This window comes from Babylonia areolata, chromosome 30, assembly GCF_041734735.1.
Source record: "Babylonia areolata isolate BAREFJ2019XMU chromosome 30, ASM4173473v1, whole genome shotgun sequence".
Classification (NCBI taxonomy): Eukaryota; Metazoa; Mollusca; class Gastropoda; order Neogastropoda; family Buccinidae; genus Babylonia; species Babylonia areolata.
In genome coordinates, this window is record NC_134905.1 from 24,251,375 (window position 1) to 24,271,049 (window position 19,675).

At 40.0% G+C, this 19,675-nt stretch overlaps 1 protein-coding gene across 1 annotated transcript; it reads left to right on the forward strand.

Moving 5' to 3' along the window:
• Nucleotides 1-608: 608 nt before the first annotated feature.
• Nucleotides 609-8,615, forward strand: LOC143275574 (FUN14 domain-containing protein 1-like). Its single transcript, XM_076579774.1, has 6 exons — nt 609-635; nt 1,659-1,803; nt 3,792-3,910; nt 5,003-5,078; nt 5,701-5,820; nt 7,487-8,615. The coding sequence occupies exons 2-6, from the start codon at nt 1,762-1,764 to the stop codon at nt 7,562-7,564; spliced, it is 435 nt and encodes a 144-aa protein (XP_076435889.1). The 5' UTR covers nt 609-635; nt 1,659-1,761; the 3' UTR covers nt 7,565-8,615.
• Nucleotides 8,616-19,675: the final 11,060 nt, after the last annotated feature.

The following is a 19,675-nucleotide window of genomic DNA, read 5'->3' on the forward strand; positions in this document are numbered from 1 at the left end:
GCCTGACTAAGCGCGTTGGGTTATGCTGCTGGTCAGGCATCTGCTCAACAGATGTGGTGTAGCGTGTATGGATTTGTCCGAACGCAGTGACGCCTCCTTGAGAAAGTGAAACTGAAACTGTCATGATTATAATTATGTCCTTCAGCACGGGCATCTTTTTGTTTCCGCTTTCCTTCCGTTTATAATATTCTTATCCCCACCGTTTATCTGCTTGCGGTCTCTAGATTTGGAATCATAATGTATACGTATACATCACCATGTGTACAGACTTCACCATAGACTTGACATTAATACTTTTGATCATCACTGGACACCGAGACTTGGAGTTTATGTTTTCACGAATATCATATGTTTTCATTGATGAGGAAATGGCCTTTTCTTCAGCATCTCTCTCTCTCTCTCTCTCTCTCTCTCTCTCTCTCTCTCTCTCTCTCTCTCTCTCTCTTTTACCTTCGAACTGTGAACGATTTATCTTTCAGAGATAACAAAGAATTATTGTTTCTTGCAGTTCTTGTGCATTCATTTTTATTCCAATAAGGGTTATCCGTGCACATATTGTTTACCAAATGGGGATAAACAGGTAGCTTGACTCCATTGTTCCAGTCAGAGAACAAACTAACCCCAGGAAACTTGAGGTTTGTCCTTCAAAATTCCACTGGAAAAAAAATTTACATTTTAACAATGGTTGTTTGAATATGAACTCTGAGAAAAGCAGAATATGTTCTGTTAAACTGTATTAGCAGTTTCAAAATACGGCTGAATGCCAAACAGTTGTTTTGTCGACTGCTTTTGTGTGTCATAGTTAAGTTTCGAATGCTAGCTGGAGATGCACGGATAAAATTAACTTTGAATTAAGTTTAACCATAAAAGATAAGATGAAGGGTTGTTAGTCTTCTCCTGTAGCTTTCATTAGACTAGGCTTAAGTGCTGTATCAAAATTCTAGACAACGGCGAAAGGTCAAGAAAACCAGTTAGTACGAAGTAAAGTGTGAGACATGAATGGATCTGACGAAATCTCTATATCTTCCTTATATCAGTGCTCCCCCCACCCCATCCCCACCACCCCCCACACACACACACACTCCTCCACAGTACATTCAACTATCATACGAAGCTTGTATGTTGTTATGCTTTGTTACTGACGAGCTGAATTTGATGTTCATTATTTGTGATCATTCCCAGAAATTTTCCACAATCTCATGAGATGAACCATTGTGTGTGTGTGTGTGTGTGTGTGTGTGTGATTCTGTTTTATGTGTAAAGCCCAACGATGCATGTTTCACATTGTGTGTGTGTGTGACTGTCTGTCTGTCTGTTGTGTGTGTATGTGTGCCAGTCAGTCTGCCAGTCTGTCTGTAAATGTTTGTCCCATTAAGTGGGACCATGGGACATTTTTTCTGAATTGCTTATCAATTTTTGTACTTTAGAATTTAGAATTATATTTATGATACTAAGTGATCATGTAGTTGTTTGTTTTTTGTTGAGTTTTTTTTTTGGTTTTTTTTGTTGTTTTTTTTAAATTGATGTGTAATACTGAGTATGGAAACAATTTGATGTTATGGTGTGTTGTAGATTAGAATGGAACAATTTGTTAAACTATAATTAAATTATGAAGCTGCTTCACGATAAAGAAAAATATAGTAATGATGTGTTTGCAGACCTGGATACCAGGGATCGGGTAGCTGTGAGTGTGATTGTCTGTATTGTCGAACATCGAGCATCAGACTCTCCAACTCTTCAGAAAGCCTGAAAGTTGTTGCCATGGCAGCCAACTCTGACTCTGAAGTCTCAGAGGAGTATGAGGTAGTATCTGTGTGATGTGTGATACTGTCCCACCCTCTCTCCTTTCCACATTTTGTTGTTCTTTCTTTTTTAAATGTGTTTTGCCTCATGTGTAAACACAGTAATTGTTTGTTATTACTCTATTTCAGTTGTTTGTGTGTGTGTGTGTGTGTGCCACTTTTGTTTTGTTGTGCGTGTGTATGCGTGTGTGTGTGTGTGTGTGTGCACGCGCGCGTGTGTGTGTGAGGGAGAAAGAGACAGAGACACTGTATGTGTATGTGTATATGTGTTAGATTTAAACATTGGCATTTACTCAAGAGGTACTATCTCTGTGGACATGACAACATCAAACTGACAAAGCTGTAAATACTGAGGGAAGCTTTTTCACTGGAACAAGAGCATAGGTCAGGACACACTTTGCACCACGCCACACAGGGAATAGCAGAGCTTCTTACTCTGCAGATACAAACACTCTAATTGTGTTGTGAACCTTGAAGGAGCGGAAATGTTGACATTGGCAGTGTCCTTTTTTTATGATGGCTGTCGTGGCTTATGAGTTATTTATCTGTTAAATTACATTAACCCTTTGAGCCCTGACCACCACTTTACCGGTGGTGGGGAGGGGTGGCATAATGCCTGGCCACCGGTTGAGCGGTGCATAAACACTTGTGTCGTGTTTTGCTATTGGTTGACTTATATTGAAGAGCCAATCAGAAAAACCGAAATATTCCGACGCCAGCGAACGCAGTACCAACATTGCCACGCCCTCTCACTGTGTTTTGTGCATGTGCTTTGGATAAAAAAGATCGATTTCTACCATGAAGCGTGTAGAGTCTCAACCTGACACGCCTCCTTTGATCAACTGATTCTGCATGCTCGGATTCATTTTCAACATCACTATCTGTAGCAAAATCATCCGATTCGAATTCTACCTCACTATCAGAGTAATCATTGTCATACTCTACTTCCAATAAATCATCAAGCATATCAATTACTTGCTGCGTTGTGTACAGTTGTTTTCTCGCACGTTTTGTCCCTGATTTCTGCCCTGACGGGCCAGGTTGAGACTGCACGCTTCGAGTGTTTACGCACCGCTCAACCGGTGGCTGGGCATTATGTCATTTTTCTCTGCCACCGGTAAAGCAGTGGTCAGGGCTCAAAGGGCTTAATACCAATTATTTGCAAATTTTGGCTCAGGAGCTCAGGCAGAAGGGTTAAAATTGCTCAGGAACTCAGGGTTCAAAGGGTTAATGCTATGCTAGTATGTTTGTATGATAGTCAGTCATGTACAACTATGGCTGTCAGAACAGCAGAGGATGCAGCTGCTGTCCCAGCTATCTGGACTAGAATTTGATTATAGTGGAGAATGTCTTGCCCAAGTTACATCCCCATTCTCTTGGCCAAGACGGGTTTAGGACAGTCGGCGTTAGGATGGTTTACCAAAGGACAACTAGCCCCCAAGGCTGCAGCACCAAGAGCCAGTGCAATTTTAGCTCCTTTGCTGGTATGTTTTGTAATAATACTGCTGTTTTTCTTTATAAATATGGATATATTACAAAGCTGCGTTTACAATGCTATTTTATTAGTTTGCTGCTGCACATTTATGTATTTATTTTATTTTTATTATTATTATTACTACTTTTTTTTCTTTAAAAAAAAAAAAAAATTATTATTTATTTATTCATGTATGCTTATAGTTGACTTCATCAAGTTTTTGCACCTTATACATATTATTAGTAGTAGTAGTAGTAGTTCTTTTTTTCTTTTTTTTTCTTTTATGTATTTATCTATTATTTATTCACCCTTTTTTTTTTCTTTTTTTTTTCTCAAGGCCTGACTAAGCGCGTTGGGTTACGCTGCTGGTCAGGCATCTGCTTGGCAGATGTGGCGTAGCGTATATGGATTTGTCTGAATGCAGTGACGCCTCCTTGAGCTACTGAAACTGAAACTGAAACATATATATGAATTCTGTTATGATGTTGTACGTGTTATATAATTATTCATTGCAGGTGTTAGACCTTTCCAACATCAACGAAAACTGGTTCAGACAGCTCACCAAGAGAACTTTGGGGGATATTTCTCGCCAGTCGGCTCTCAAGCAGTTTGGAGTGGGCAGTGGAACTGGAGTGTAAATATGCCTTCCTTTTCTTTTGTTGCACCCAAACAATGGAATTCACTGCCCTCACACCTCCGTTACACCCCAACACCTGCATTCAAGAAAGCACTCAAAACATATCTTTTCAAACTGTACTTTTCTCACTGAATTTTTTCCATCTGTATATGCTTGCTGTTAATTTTTGTTGCTGGATGTGCTTTTGCGTTGGTGATACCTGGTTCTCTAGTGTTTATTTTTGACAGTGGTGAATGTGGCGTGCTTTGTTTTGCTGCGATTTGCACCTGTGGGATTTGAGACTGTGATGGTGCCTGTGTCAATAAGAATAAGAATAACTTTATTATCTCCAACTGGAGAAATTTGGTCAGATGCGTTATCACAACATAGACAAGTAAACAACATGGGGACCATAACTGTAAAAGTCAACAACAGCTTTTACGAATATTACAAAGACACAAATGTAAAAAATATCACATACACCGTTTCATACATACATCCACACACTGCAGGTAATAACTGGTATTCTTAATGTAAAAACAGAAAGAATTAAGAAACATTATTTTGAATACAATTATAAGCATAGCCTACTATATTGCACATTGATTATAAAAGACAGGTGGAAATGGACACTTACACCACTTACCAATGATTGAGGAGCATATTTGGAAGAAATGCTTTCATAGTACAGAAAAAAAGTGAAGTTATTTTGCAATCTGACAGCCTTTGTTTTCAGTTTAAAGCAGTATTTGAACAGCCCGTGTCCTAAAGATGATGACGATTATTATTATCATGGTACAATTAAGGTTTATATATAATATGTTATGATTTTTATCAAAATGCAGTAAACTTATTGTTGTGTATGTTTCATTGTTGTTCAGGACATGAAATTTTTTTTTTTTTTTTTTTTTTTTTGTTACATTGATTCGACAGGCTTGATGTGGTACATTTCAAAGAGAAAAAAAGATACAAAGGTGAAAAAAAAAGTCGTATTTGAAAATATATTTGTTTTGCAACCTGGCTGAAAATTTGGGTTGGTAAAATGATAAATTTTTTTTACTTTTTTTTTTTTTTTTTTTTTCAATATATTTTTTTTTGTCTGTTGATCAGTCTTGCAGGGTGGCTGTTCGTCAAAGTGGGCAAAGTGGCCGCTGCCACTTTGGGAACAACAGTACTTTTGATTCAGGTGGGCTGTATTTTGCTGCATGATGTGGCATTTGTTTTTGTGCGTCTTGTTTTCCCAGTTCTGTCGTTGTGTCTGTGAGAGTATGTGTGTGAGTGTGTGTGTATATGTGATTAGAGAGAATGCATGTGTATGACTGTGTGTCTGTGTATGTGAGTAAGAGAGTGTGTGTGTATGTGAAAGAGTGTGTCTGTGTACGTGAGTAAGAGAGTGTGTGTGTGTATGTGAAAGAGTGTGTGTATGTGTTAGAGAGCATGTGTTTATGTGTGTGTGTGTGTGTGTGCGCATTATTATTAAGTGTCGGTGTGTGTGTTTGGTGTGTGTGTGGTATGTGTGCTTGTGTGTATGGTGTGTGTGTGTGACATGTGGTGTGTGTGTTGGTCTGTGTGTGTGGTGTGTGTGACTTGTGGTGTGTGTTGATGTGTGTGTGTATGGTGTGTGTGTGACATGTTGTGTGTGTGTTGATGTTCGTGACATGTGGTGTGTGTGACATGTGGTGGGTGTGTGTGGTGTGTGTAACATGTGGTGTGTGTGTGGTGTGTGTGACATGTGCTGTGTGTGTTGGTGTGTGTGTGTGTGTATGACATGTGGTATGTGTGTGTGTGTGTGTGTGTGTGTGTTCCAGGTGGCGCAACACCAGGGCTACATCCAGATCAACTGGGATCGTGTGCGGTCCTCCATGAGAAGGGCGGAGCGTGAGGTGCACAGAACAGCCAACAGACATTACCCTGGTCTGGTCAGAAATGTGAGTTGGATAGATTTTTATCAGCAGCAGCTTTTTCATCATCAGCAGTAGCATAGTCAGCAGCAGCAGCAGTAGCAACAGTGTCAACGGTGGTGCAGATTGTGTGAATGTGTGTGCTTGCGTCAAGTGTATGTGTAGTCTTATAGTAGTCTTTGTGGTCCAGTTATTTATTTGCGTGTGTTATGTTCTTTTTTTTTTCTTTTCTTTTCTTTTTTTTTTTTAATTTTTATTTTCATGATTGTCTCCACCACAATCATCACCAATGTTATCTTTTTTGTTTGTTTTTTATTTGGGGGATGGGGTGTGGTGTGGGTGGAGTGAGTTGGAGCGGAAAGACAGCTTAAATGTGACTGTGTGTTTGCACCGCTTACCAAGCAGATTGTAGAAATATGATAATCATCATTGCCACCATCTTCACCATCATCATCATTCAGGTGTTTGTTTGCCATCACAGTCATAAGCAATGCTGGTGTAATTATCAACCCCTTCTTGTATGAAGTTAGAATTCAAAATTATGTGTCCTCCTGAAGACCTCATTGTCAGCGTTCTCATTACTGACTTAGAGTAACGTTGAAAGCACAGATTGTGTGAGTCAAAGTGTGTTTGTGCTAACGTATGTGTCTGTGTTCAGAGCAGCCATCATGTGAAGAATCTTTACATGCTGACATACTGTCACCACCTTCATTAGCAACAATGCGGTGGCAGGAGTGGTGGTGATTGTGGCAGTGGTAGCAGTTCATGGCAAATGCAGCACTAAAAGTGACAATTTCTGCACCAGTTGTAGTGACTTGGCTCTGCCTAGGCCCGCCCCAAGCCTGGATGAAAGAGAGGCTAGTGACCCCTTTCTGAGTGTTGGTCTTGAGGTAACGCGTCTGCCTAGGAAGCGAGAGAATCTCAGTACACTGGTTCGAATCACGGCTCAGCCATCGATATTTTCTCCCCCTCCACTAGACCTTGAGTGGTGGTCTGGAAGCTAGTCATTCGGATGAGAAATTAAATTGAGGTCCCTTGTGCAGCAAGCACTTAATGTACATAAAAGAACCCACGGCAACTAAAGGGTAGTCCCTGGCAAAATTCTGTAGAAAAATCCACTTCAATAGGAAAACAGAATTGCTGGCAGAAAAAAATACAAACAAATGGGTGGCGCTCTCAGTGTAACGACACGCTTTCCCTGGTGAGAGCAGCCCGAATTTCACACACAGAAATCTGTTGTGACAAAAAAGAGTAATACAGTACAATACAGTACAATACAGCACAATATAATAGAACACAATACAATAATATCTTCTACAAAAACGAACGAAAGAAACCTGCAGATGAAGAGATTCCCCAAAGATGCTGGAGAGGGATCAACCACACGCCCCGCAAGCCTGCATCCAGTGCCACAAGGCAAACCATCACCTGGAACCCGCAGGGGAAAAGACGGCGCTCAAGAAATACATGACGCTGCGACCCCTGGAGGCAGATGTGAAGAGGACAGGCCGCACCTGGGGACAGCTGGAGCGACTGGCACAGGACTGGGATGTCTGGAGAGCGCTTGCTGGGGCCCTGTGTCCCAGACAGGGCACCAGGCTTTGGTTTGTAGCAACTTAGCTGGTATATAGTATCATGTAACAGTACGAGCAATGATTAACGTTTTCCCGGTTGTTTTTTTTTCTGTCTCCAGTTCCGGGACTTTGTACAGCAGAACCTCTTCCTTGCTGTTGGCTTTGGCGGGGGATTTCTGGTGGGAATGGCTATTTAGCCGTCAGTGCCAGACACAAAGACAGATAGAGTGAGAGAAAGCAAAGCACATGACTGTTCCACCACTGGCAGCATGCGTGGGGCTTTGAGCGACCAGAAAGAAACCAGCAGTGGGACAGCTACCCCAACAACACCAGTACCTAGGAACTGAAGCTGTTCTCCAGACTTTGCCAGTTTGCTTGTCATTGAAATTAATGAGTGACTCTCAGCTGTGCGTATGATGCTACTTTTCACCCCTCTTTGGCAGACGTCTCTAGAATAATGTCCATCAGCCAGAACAAACTAAGAGTTTTGATAGGGGTGGGCAGGTGTGTGTGTGTTTTGGGAGGAGGGATGTGTGGGTACCTTGACAGTGACAGGATGAATACACGTGGTAGTGCAGGTTGGATTGGGGGTAAGGGATGTGAGGGAGGTGTTAAAAAAAGGAGGGTTGGAAAATGGGTCAGAATTAAACTTTTAAAATTTTTTATAATAGTTGTAGAAAAAGAAAACCTTTTTTTCTGCAACCGTGGGCTGCAAGTCCACCCTCTGTTTATTTTCTTTTTGAGTGGAGCATTCACATGCTTGGCCTTTTTTTTTTAAAAGCTTTTCATTTCTGTGTAGGGGCTTTTGTTGCATGGCCATTTTCAAGGTTGTCATTTAGGCAGCCATTGTATGTGTTCAGGGGTGGATGCGAATGCACAAAAGCCTATTGACAGAAGTGATTGAAAGTAGGACTTGCAGCCCATGAACGCCGAAGAAGGAAAGATTGTCCACAGGCGGGGGTTTGAACCGTAGGTTTAATGGACCATGCTGTGGATACCCCACGATCATGATCAGTACCTTTCATTGGTTTCCATGTTTTGGAGACAATCATGTTTGTTGAGAGATAGTCGGCATGTTTGTTCTGTTATCTTGGGAGTTGAGTTTTGTTTGATTTGTTTGCTCCGAAATAATCGGTGTATTTGTGGTCAGCATTTTAGGTGAGAATGCCTATGGAGGGACCAAGACTGAGGTAGTTGGTACCTCCACAGAAAACACCGTTGTTGGTGGGGTTTTTTGTGGTTTTTTTTGTTTTTTTGTTTTTTGTTTTTTTGTACTGAGATAGTTTGTTCCTCCACAGAAAACACTGGGAGGGGTGGGGGGACGGTTGTTTGTTGGGTTTTTTTTATACTGAGTTTGTACCTCCACAGAAAAGATTTGTTTTGGGGGGGTTTGTGTGATTATTTGCATCATTTATTTTTGTTAGTATGGTGTGTTGAGCTTGATTTTTTTTTTTTTTTTTTTTTTTTTTTTTTTTTTTGCAAAGATAGGTGTATTGTGACAAACATAAATTCGTTGTTTGTCTGTTAGTATTGGTAGGTGGGTGTAGATCTACTTACAACTCAGGGGAGCAGTACAGTATGATTCATGTAGATGTTTCCTTCTGTGGAGGGCTCATCGAAATTCCCCATTACCTTATCCTTCATCTTCCACTGTCTTGACTCATTTTGAATGTGCTGCTGTATCGTAGGCTCTAGGGAGTTGTAGTGTCTCAAAGATTGGGTCCTTTTCCTTCCTCTTCCACTTTGTAACACATTTACAATGTGCTGCTGTATCCTACGCTCAGGTGGGGCTGCAGTGTCTCAAAGACACGCTGTTTGGCGTTGATGCGGCAGGTGTTAGAAGCTTGGAAGAGGAAAAAGGTCAGCAGTACAGAGAGAGTCTTCTGGTCCTGCCTTGTCGTTGCTGCGTGTGGTTTCGTTCTTTTTGACCATGCAGCACTGACAAGTTGTTTTTGTTTTGTTTTATTTTTTTTGGGGGGGGGAGGCTGGCTTTCTGTTGGTGCTGAAGACTTCTGTCTCTTTTTTTGTTTTTTTTTTTAGTCAGTTTTAAAATGGTGGGAAACTTTTTCTTCATCGTTTGCGGGCTGCAACTCCCACGTTCACTCGTATGTACACGAGTGGGGTTTTATGTGTATGACTGTTTTTAACCCCACCATTTAAGCAGCGATACTCCATTTTTTGGGTGTGTGCATGCTGGGTGTGTTCTTGTTTCCATAACCCACCGAACGCTGACATGTATTACAGGATCTTTAACATGCGTAATTGATCTTCTGCTTGCTTATACACACGAAGGGGGTTCAGGCACTAAGCAGGTCTGCACATATGCTGACCTGGGAGATCGGAAAAATCTCCACCCTTTACCCACCAGGCGCCGTTACCGAGATTCGAACCTGGGACGCTCAGATTGAAAGTCCAACACTTTAAGCACTCGGCTGTTGCACCCGTCAGTGGCCAAAAATATACAGTGGAGTGTCAGTGTTCTGGGAAGACCACAACCGTTCAACTGAGCGTCACTGGTTTCACTGACGTGTCTGTCACAGGGCTGCTTGTTTCCTGACCAACTCTTGCAGGTGTTTTATTTTTCAGGCCTGGTTATCATACAGGTGTCTAGTTTTCAGGCCTGGTTATCATACAGGTGTCTAGTTTTCAGGCCTGGTTATCATACAGGTGTCTAGTTTTCAGGTTCTGGATCCGTTGTCCTTACCTCCTCCCTGCCATCTTTTACTGTCATTTATTTATTGGTTGTATGTAGGCCTGTGGCCCAAATACGATAAAACCATCTGAATCTGTTTTTCACTTTCAGGCATGGTTCTTATAAGAAGCATAGATTAGAGGTGGTTATTATTAGAGGAAGCATAGATTAGAGATGGTTATCATGAGAGGAAACATAGATTAGAGGTAGTTATCTTGAGAGGAAGCATAGATTAGAGGTGATTATCATGAGAGGAAACATAGATTAGAGCCCTTGTTTTCGTGGGGTTAAAGTGCGAACAGGTGTGTGGTATTGTCGCTATGCTGTGAAGGTGTGGATCGATTTGTCCTGGCTGGAAGGACTCCAAAGAAGGGTGAGAAACAGTGCGGACGCAACAGGCCGTGAAAGAGAAGATGGCTTTCTCACGCTCATCAGTTCTTTGTCTCGTCGGGCCTGTCTGTGGCTTGGTAATAAGTGAACCAAATTTGTCATATACATGTGGCGTGGTGTGAGAGTGTGTGTGTGGCTGTCATGCCGTGCTGGGTGTGTTTGGCGTCAGGGAAACGCGCAACTTGATGCGCGCCCCACCCCCCTCCCCTTTGATATTTGTCTGTGTATAGGTGTATGTTTGTTCACCAGATCAGTTTGTTGTGTTGTGTTTCGATAATTCTTCTCCGCTTAGGGTGCGGCATTTTGGTGACAGGATTAGTTTCTTTTTCAGTTGGATGGTGGGATTTATTTACTTTGTTTTTCTTCTTCTTCTTTTGACTTTTCTTCAGTTGTTAGGTGTGTAAGCGCAGACTTTTAACTGAGGGAATAGTTTTGACCAATCCTGTATCATGTCGGGGTATCCTGGTTATAGACCGGAACCAGGAACATTCATTGTCCATAGTGTAGACTTTTTTCTCTCCCATTTTCTTTTCTTTATATATATGTACTGAATTTACTTACAAAATTTGCATGTATTCTGTTTTTTAGCTGCCAGAAAGAAAAAAAAATTTTTGTTTTGTGTGTGCAAAGTGCTCGCCAGATAAAACCACTGTTGTGTGACATTGTTCCTGGGAAGTAAGATAATGTACTGTTTAGAGGTGGTGTTTTATCTGTTTTTAAATGGTGCATCAGCTGTCCGATGTATTTGTTCCTCAAAGATCAGCTGGACCACAATCAGTCCAAGCTCATCTGTGCTGTTACATTTTTGCAGTTGATGCTTGCTGTGTTACTGTTTCGAGTTTAGGGAGGCAGTGTGCGAGTGAGTGACATATTTCTGTGATGACTCAGTTTTGTTTGGTTGTTTGAAAATATTTCGTCATCCCTCCCCCCCCCCCCCCCCCCCACCCCACCCCCCCACACACACAACCAAACCCCCACCATTAATATATCTGTTTGGTTTTGTTGGTGACAATAATGTGGTCTTGAGATTTTAAAACGGAAGTGTGTGTTGGTGTGGAATCTTACTCTTGATTGACCAGTGCAAACTTTGATATACTTGAGTTTTGTATCAAGATGCCTCTGTTGTTATTATTTCTCTCTAATTCCCCCCCGCGATTTAGTTTTATAGTTTTGTTTATTATTAGAATGTAGTCACACATTTGTCCATCAGAAACATAGGATGAAATGTGCTTAAAATCATTTTCTGTGTTGTCATAAAAGTGTGTCCAATGAAAATGTATTTGAGATCGTTTACTTTGTAGTCACACAATTGTCAAATGAAATATGCTTGAGATCGTTTTCACTCCCCTGTCCTTGAGATTGGCTTCAGATTTATGTTGACTTTCTGTCTTTTGAGGGGAACAAGTCTTACTAGTTCTCTTTTTCGTGTATCAGTCTGTACAAACCCTGACTGTAGTTCTTTTTTTTTTTTTCTTTTTTTTTTTTTTTTTGTCAATGAATGTGTTTAGCTCAGTGATGAGTGGAAAGAATCACCCATGCTGACCTGTGTGTGTGTGTGTGTGGTGGTGTTACAACACGAAGCGCATAGAGCTTCAAGAACATGCGCTGTAGCAAGACATCTTGATTTGAAATATAAAATAATGCACCAGGTTTGATGACTGTGTTACTGACCGGTGGTGTTTTGTTGTTGTTTTTTTGTGTGTGTGTCTTTTTTCCTCATGGAATAAAGCGAGCAGTGTGTATGACTGCTGCAGTGATTTTGTGTAACTTGTTGTGTTGTTTGGAACTGGAAAAGTGTTAAGTCAGTGAGGTGGGTTTTTTTGTTTGTTTGGTGGTTTTGTTTTTGTTTTGGATTTTTTGTGGTAAGAAGAGAGAAGGGGTGGGAGGGGTGGGGGAAGAAGGGTCTCAGGAGAAGAGTGGTTGGTGGATAAGGGAAGTGTGTGTGTGTGTGTGTGTGGTGGGGGGTGGGTGTGACTTTGGTTGACTTGGGTTTTGTTGTGTGGTTTTTGTGTACGTGTTGTACTTGAAGCATTTTGTTTGTTTTTTACGTACCTATTTTGGGTTGTGTTGTGTGGTTTTTGTGTACGTGTTGTACTTGAAGCATTTTGTTTGTTTTTTTACGTACCTATTTTGGGTTGTGTTGGTGGTTTTTGTGTACATGTTACGCTTGATGTGTGTGTGTGTGTGTGTGTGTGGTTTTTGTGTACATGTTATGCTTGTGTGTGTGTGTGTGTGTATGTGTTGGTGGTTTTTGTGTACATGTTATGCTTGTGTGTGTGTGTGTGTGTTGTGTTGGTGGTTTTTGTGTACATGTTATGCTTGTGTGTGTGTGTGTGTGTTGTGTTGGTGGTTTTTGTGTACATGTTATGCTTGATGTGTGTGTGTTGTGTTGGTGGTTTTTGTGTACATGTTACGCTTCATGTGTGTGTGTGTATGTGTGTGTGTGTGTGTGTGTGTTATGTTTCCTGTAAGGCTATATTGGTGGTTTTTGTGTACATGTTATGCTTGTGTGTGTGTTTGTGTTGTGTTGGTGGTTTTTGTGTACATGTTATGCTTGTGTGTGTGTGTGTTGTGTTGGTGGTTTTTGTGTACATGTTATGCTTGGTGTGTGTGTGTGTGTGTGTGTGTTATGTTTCCTGTACAGGTTATACTGGTGGTTTTTATGTCCATGTCACATTTGAACAGTTGAAGTGTTTGTTACATACCTGTCAGTCTTCACAGTTACTCAGACAGTGAAGGACAGAGCTTGTTGTTAGTGTCATTTTCCACCAGCCCGTTAACGAATGTTAGTGTCCCCCACCTCTCATTTGTCGTTATTCACTTCATGTAATTGGATGCATGTTAATCGTGGTGCATAATGTTAACTGGAGCATGTGCAAACCTGCCAGTTGGTCAAAAAAAGTGTGTCAGCTGCTATTTAATAATAATTTTTAAAAAATAATAATAAAATACATAAATAAATGAAAAAGAAAGAAAGCCTTGTAGATTTTGTGTGTGTGTGTGTTTTGTTTGTTTGTTGTTGTTTTTTGTTTGTTTGGGTTTTTTTTTTTTGCAGTTGTGGTTTTTTTTGCTTTTTTTTTTTAGTTGTGAATTGTAGAGAGTGGAAGAAGACAAAAATGACTGCAGGATTCTTCAAAGACGAAAAACTTAAGTTTATAAAAACCTTTTTGGTGGTGGATGAATCCTCTGTTTAGTGAGATACGACGTTTCGAACCATAGGCCCGTTGTAAAGTGATGTTGACAACGGGCCTATGGTTCAAAACGTGGTATCTCACTAAACACAGAGGATACATCCACCACCAAAAAGGTTGTTGTTTTTTTTTTATAAACTTTAGTTTTTTGTCTTGTAGAGAGTGGACAGTATTTCCTTTTCTCACGTTTGATGCATGTTAATCGTTGGAAGTCGTAGTGATGTCAAAAACCTGAGTCTGACTGTTGTGATGCTGCTTTGGTAGAGTTGTGGATGTGCTGGCATTGTTGGTTGGCTGTGATGTTTGATTTGATATGATATTTTGTGTGCGTTGCATTGTGTGTGTGTGTGTGTGTGTGTGTGATTTTGTGCATTCTGTGCATGCATTCTCATTTCAGAGGAAGTGGTGGAAAAGTGTGTGTGTTAAATGTGCATGTGTGTATTATCCCCATGTTTGATCATGTTTAGTGATCCTTTTTTTTTCATATCATTTTGATTTATGTCAGTATATCGATATGTGCATTTTTGATTCCTTTTTTTCTTTTCAATCTTTTTATTTATATAATGTTTTTTTGGACTGAACCTTTCTGTGGATGCTAACGCTTTCTCTCTGTATATTGTTTAATCAAGACTTTTTTTAGAGGGAGGGGGAATGCTTTGCTTACTTTCGGAAGCATGCTTTATCCCTTGAATTTTGATGATTATTTTTAGCATAAAATTATGTATTTCTAGCCAAGAATTCTAATCTTTACCATGATGGGGGTTTTTTTTTGGTGGGTTTTTTTTCATGACTGCATAATTGTTTTAATGGAAATGTAATTTGCAATTTTTGTGCTGTTGTTGGGGATATATCGTTTCATGCTAGGTTATATTGTCGTTTCCTTAACCCATCAAATGCTGACTTAGATTACAGGACCTTTAATGTGGGTGTTTGATCTTCTTCTGCGTTCACTCGTATGCACACGAGTGGGCTTTTACGTGTATGACCATTTTTACCCCATCATGTAGGCAGCCATACTCTGTTTTCGGGGGTGTGCATGCTGGGTATGTTCTTGTTTCCATAACCCACCGAACGCTGACATGGATTACAGGATCTTTAACGTGCGTATTTGATCTTCTGCTTGCATATACACACGAAGGGGGTTCAAGCACTAGCAGGTCTGCACATATGTTGACCTGGGAGATCGTAAAAATCTCCACCCTTTACCCACCAGGCGCCGTCACCGTGATTCGAACCCGGGACCTTCAGATTGACAGTCCAATGCTTTAACCACTCGGCTATTGCGCCCGTCAATGTGGGTGTTTGATCTTCTGCATGCAATTTTTCACACGAAGAGGGGTTCAGGCACGAGCAGGTCTGCTCACCTGTTGATCTGGGAGATCAGGAAAATCCCCTTGCCACGTCTGGGATTCAAACCCAGACCCCTCCGATTGCAAGGCCAGTGACGGGCGCCATAGCCGAATGGTTAAAGCATTGGACTGTCAATCTGAGGGTCCCGGGTTCGAATCATGGTGACGGCACCTGGTGGGTAAAGGGTGGAGAATTTTACGATCTCCCAGGTCAACATATGTGCAGACCTGCTAGTGCCTGAACCCCCTTCGTGTGTATACGCAAGCATAAGATCAAATACGCACGTTAAAGATCCTGTAATCCATGTCAGCGTTCGGTGGGTTATGGAAACAAGAACATACCCAGAATGCACACCCCCGAAAGTAGAGCATGGCTGCCTACATGGCGGGGTAAAAACGGTCATACACGTAAAAAGCCCACTCGCGAAAATACGAGTGAACATGGGAGTTGAAGCCCACGAACGCAGAAGAAGAAGAAGAAGCAAGGCCAGTGCTTTAACCGCTCGGCTGTTGCACCCGTCATCTCTTGGGGTTTCTGTGTTGGGTTAAAAGTGAAAAGACTCCTGTTACAGTAACAAGACTGGCTTCCCAGTGTAACAGACTTGTAGCAACAAGAGAAAAGTGATTTGACAAAAGTTTTATTTTTCAGAATGCTTTCATTTTTTTCTTTCTTTTCTTTTCTTTTTTTTTTTTTCTTCTCTCAATGTAGAGGGCAGTGTAGTTGGGTTTTTTTCCCCCCACAGTGGTCATACATTTATTTATTACTTTTGTGTGTAATACAGATTGATTTTTTTTTTTTTTTTTTCCTTTTCTGTCTTGTATATTTCGAATGAAATCTGACAATGGCTTTGATGACAAAATGGCAGTTTCTTGAAACAAGGTGAAATGTGTCGTGGGAGTTATGTTTGTTTCCATTTTGAGTGATTTAAGTTATTGTACTGTAATGACATGATGTGTAAGCCTATATAGATGCACAGTGGTGGAACTGGCAAGGCATTGGAATTTTGATCCAGCGTTCATCAGTGGTCAGAGTTTGAGGCTCGGTTTCCGCTTGTTTTATCCTTATAAATATTATTATTACTAGTAGTAGTTCTTTTTTTTTTTAATGTATTTATCCATTATTTATTTATTTTTATTTTATTTTATTTTATTTTATTTTTTTTTAATTTTGGTTTTGTTTTTTGTTTTTAATTTCGTTTTATTTTATTTTTTATTATTATTATTATTATTTTATTTATTCTTTTCTTTTCTTTTTTCTCAAGGCCTAAGCGCGTTGGGTTACGCTGCTGGTCAGGCATCTGCTTGGCAGATGTGGTGTAGCGTATATGGATTTGTCCGAACGCAGTGACGCCTCCTTGAGCTACTGATACTGATACTTGTCATGCACACAATGTTCATGGGGAAGGTACTTAACTCCAGTTTTCTTGACTCCAGGTGTGACTGGTTGGGGAAGGTTACAAATAAAACATGGAGTGGTGGCCTAGAGGTAACGCGTCCGCCTAGGAAGTGAGAGAATCTGAGCGCGCTGGTTCGAATCACGGCTCAGCCACCGATATTTTCTCCCCCTCCACTAGACCTTGAGTGGTAGTCTGGATGCTAGTCATTTGGATGAGACGATAAACCAAGGTCCCGTGTGCAGCATGCACTTAGCACATGTAAAAGAACCCACTACAGCAAAAGGGTTGTTCCTGGCAAAATTCTGTAGAAAAATCCACTTCGATAGGAAAAACAAATAAAACTGCACGCAGGAAAAAATACAAAAAAAATGGGTGGCGCTGTAATGCAGCGATGCGCTGTCCCTGGGGAGAGCAGCCTGAATTTGACACAGAGAAATCTGTTGTGATAAAATGAAATACAAATACAAATACAAAAATGGAAGGCCCTGCCTTCTTATCTGCAGCCGTAGACACAGTGGATATGAATTCACTGCCTTAATGCATGCAAAAAGCTTTGGGACTTTTTAAACCCCCCCCCGCCCCCTTTTTTTTTTTTTTTATTTACCACATGATGATTTTTTTTTTTTTTTTTTGAGTGGTTTTAGTCAGTGTGTGTCACATGATGGTGACACACCAGGGTCCATATTTTCAAGAAACTAATCTCACGTAAATGACTTAAATGAAGAAATGTCAAGTTTCATTCAGAGCATTGAAAACAGAAGAGACCTGTTTTACTCTTTGCCTGGCCAGATTCTCAGAAGAGAAGCTCAGCTTCAAAATGTTTACGTTGTTGTTTTTTTTGTGTGTGTGTTTTTTCCACCTCTGAACCTTCAGTATTATTTAACCTCTCAGATTAAGCTTCTTCTTCTTCTGCGTTCCCTGTGATCATGGTCTCAGACTTGCAGTCCTATGCTGGAGATGAAGGTGGTGGTCTTGATGAGATCTTCTTTGGTGCCCCAGAGCTTTTCTGCCAGTGTGGCTCCATAGGGCCACTGCTGCATCCGTGCATCTTGATACAGGGGGCAGGACTGCAGGATGTGCTCCGGGGTTTGTGGGCCTGTCTTACACGGGCAGTCAGGAGTGTGTGACAGCTTTATTCGGTACATGTGGTCTCGCAGGCGGCAGTGCCCCGTGTGTAGTCGGAATATGATTGTCACAGATTAAGCGTATTCTCAGAGAGTGTTAGTGTTTGGCTGGTTTACATCATGACACCCTTTACAAAACACTTTACAACATCCCTTTGGTTTCTGTGAGATTCTGGAGGGGAAAAAAAAAAGAAAAGAATTTTTCTCAGATGAACCAGATGCATTCTTGTGCTTGGTCTATTACAGTCTGATTCGATGCTGTTCTTTTTGTTTGTGTTTTTTTTTGTTGTTGTCATATCATTATCATCATCATCATTATTATTGTTGTTGTTGTTAATTATTATTACTATCTGAGCTATCAGATTGTGGTTTTTTTTAGTCATATCATTATCATCATCATCATTATTATTGTTGTTGTTGTTAATTATTATTACTATCTGAGCTATCAGATTGTGGTTTTTTTAGTCATATCATTATCATCATCATCATCATTATTATTGTTGTTGTTGTTAATTATTATTACTATCTGAGCTATCAGATTGTGGTTTTTTTTAGTCATATCATTATCATCATCATCATTATTATTATTGTTGTTGTTGTTAATTATTATTACTATCTGAGCTATCAGATTGTGGTTTTTTTAGTCATATCATTATCATCATCATCATCATTATTATTGTTGTTGTTGTTAATTATTATTACTATCTGAGCTATCAGATTGTGTTTTTTTAAAGTCATATCATTATCATCATCATCATCATTATTATTGTTGTTGTTGTTAATTATTATTACTATCTGAGCTATCAGATTGGGTTTTTTTAGTCATATCATTATCATCATCATCATTATTATTATTGTTGTTGTTGTTAATTATTATTACTATCTGAGCTATCAGATTGTTTTTTTTAGTCATATCATTATCATGATCATCATCATTATTATTGTTGTTGTTGTTAATTATTATTACTATCTGAGCTATCAGATTGGTTTTTTTTAGTCATATCATTATCATGATCATCATCATTATTATTGTTGTTGTTGTGAATTATTATTACTGTCTGAGCTGTCAGATTGTGTGCACATGCTTGAACCTTGATTCCCTTTTTTCTTTTCTTTTTTTTTTTTTTGTTTTAGTTTGTTTTTAACATTGACGCTTTCAACCCTCAGATGGCATCATGTTCGTTTTTCCTTGTTTCTCCAACACTAACTTTTGCGGTGTGTGTGTGTGTGTAGCCCCACCCACATCCCTCTGCAGGGAACATACAGGTTTTCAATCACAGAATTTTGTTATTATATATATATATATATATTGTTGTTTTGTGATCATTGTTTTAATTGAATTAAAGTTGAAAATTTTGATGTTGTGGTGGATTAATCACGATTGATTAAAAATCATGGTTTTCTTTTGAATTCCAGAAAATAGAACAAAACTTAAAAACCCTTACAAATTTTGGTAATCTGAAATAAAATATTTTTTAAGGACTTGTGAAAGGTTTATGTAGAGAACAGAACTGTTAAAAAAAAAAAAAAAAAAAAAAAAAAATTACAAATTGTGGTTTGTTTGTTTTTTTTGTTTTTGGTTTTTTAAAGAAAGAAAGAAAAAAAAGATCTTTAGGGACTTGTACAAGGTTTATGAAAGTTTTTCTACTACGGGGAAAAAAAGAAAAGAAACCTGTACGTACTTTGCTTTTCTTCCTGAATCCTCTCCCCTTGCTCTAACACTCTTCATTGTCAAGGCGAAGGAGTGATCAGTGTGTGTGTGTGTTGTGAAGGAACCTTCACTGTGTCCAGGTCATTCTGTATGCCTTGCTGTCTTTGTATTTTGTATTACTCTTTTTGTCACAACAGATTTCTCTGTGTGAAATTCGGGTTGCTCTCTCCCTCAGGGAGAGCATGTCGCTGCACTGACAGCACCACTTTTTTTCTTTTTTTTTTCTGTAATGTTTTCCTGTCAAAGTGGATTTTTCAACAGAATTTTGCCAGGGACAACCTCGGTTTATCGTCTCATCAGAATGACTAGCGTCCAGACCACCACTCAAGGTCTAGTGGAGGGGGAGAAAATACTGGCGAGTGCTGGTGTGATTCGAACCAGCGTGCTCAGATTCTCTCGCTTCCTAGGCAGACGCGTTACCTTTAGGCCAACACTCTTGTGTTTCTGGATCAAA

What these genes read in the sequence shown, in the direction of transcription:
- LOC143275574 (XM_076579774.1), top strand. Translation starts at nt 1,762, where the DNA reads ATGGCAGCCAACTCTGACTCTGAAGTCTCAGAGGAGTATGAG. An exon ending in AAGTCTCAGAGGAGTATGAG is followed by an intron (nt 1,804 to 3,791) that starts GTAGTATCTGTG and finishes TATTCATTGCAG; the next exon opens with GTGTTAGACCTTTCCAACAT. An exon ending in CAACAGTACTTTTGATTCAG is followed by an intron (nt 5,079 to 5,700) that starts GTGGGCTGTATT and finishes TGTGTGTTCCAG; the next exon opens with GTGGCGCAACACCAGGGCTA.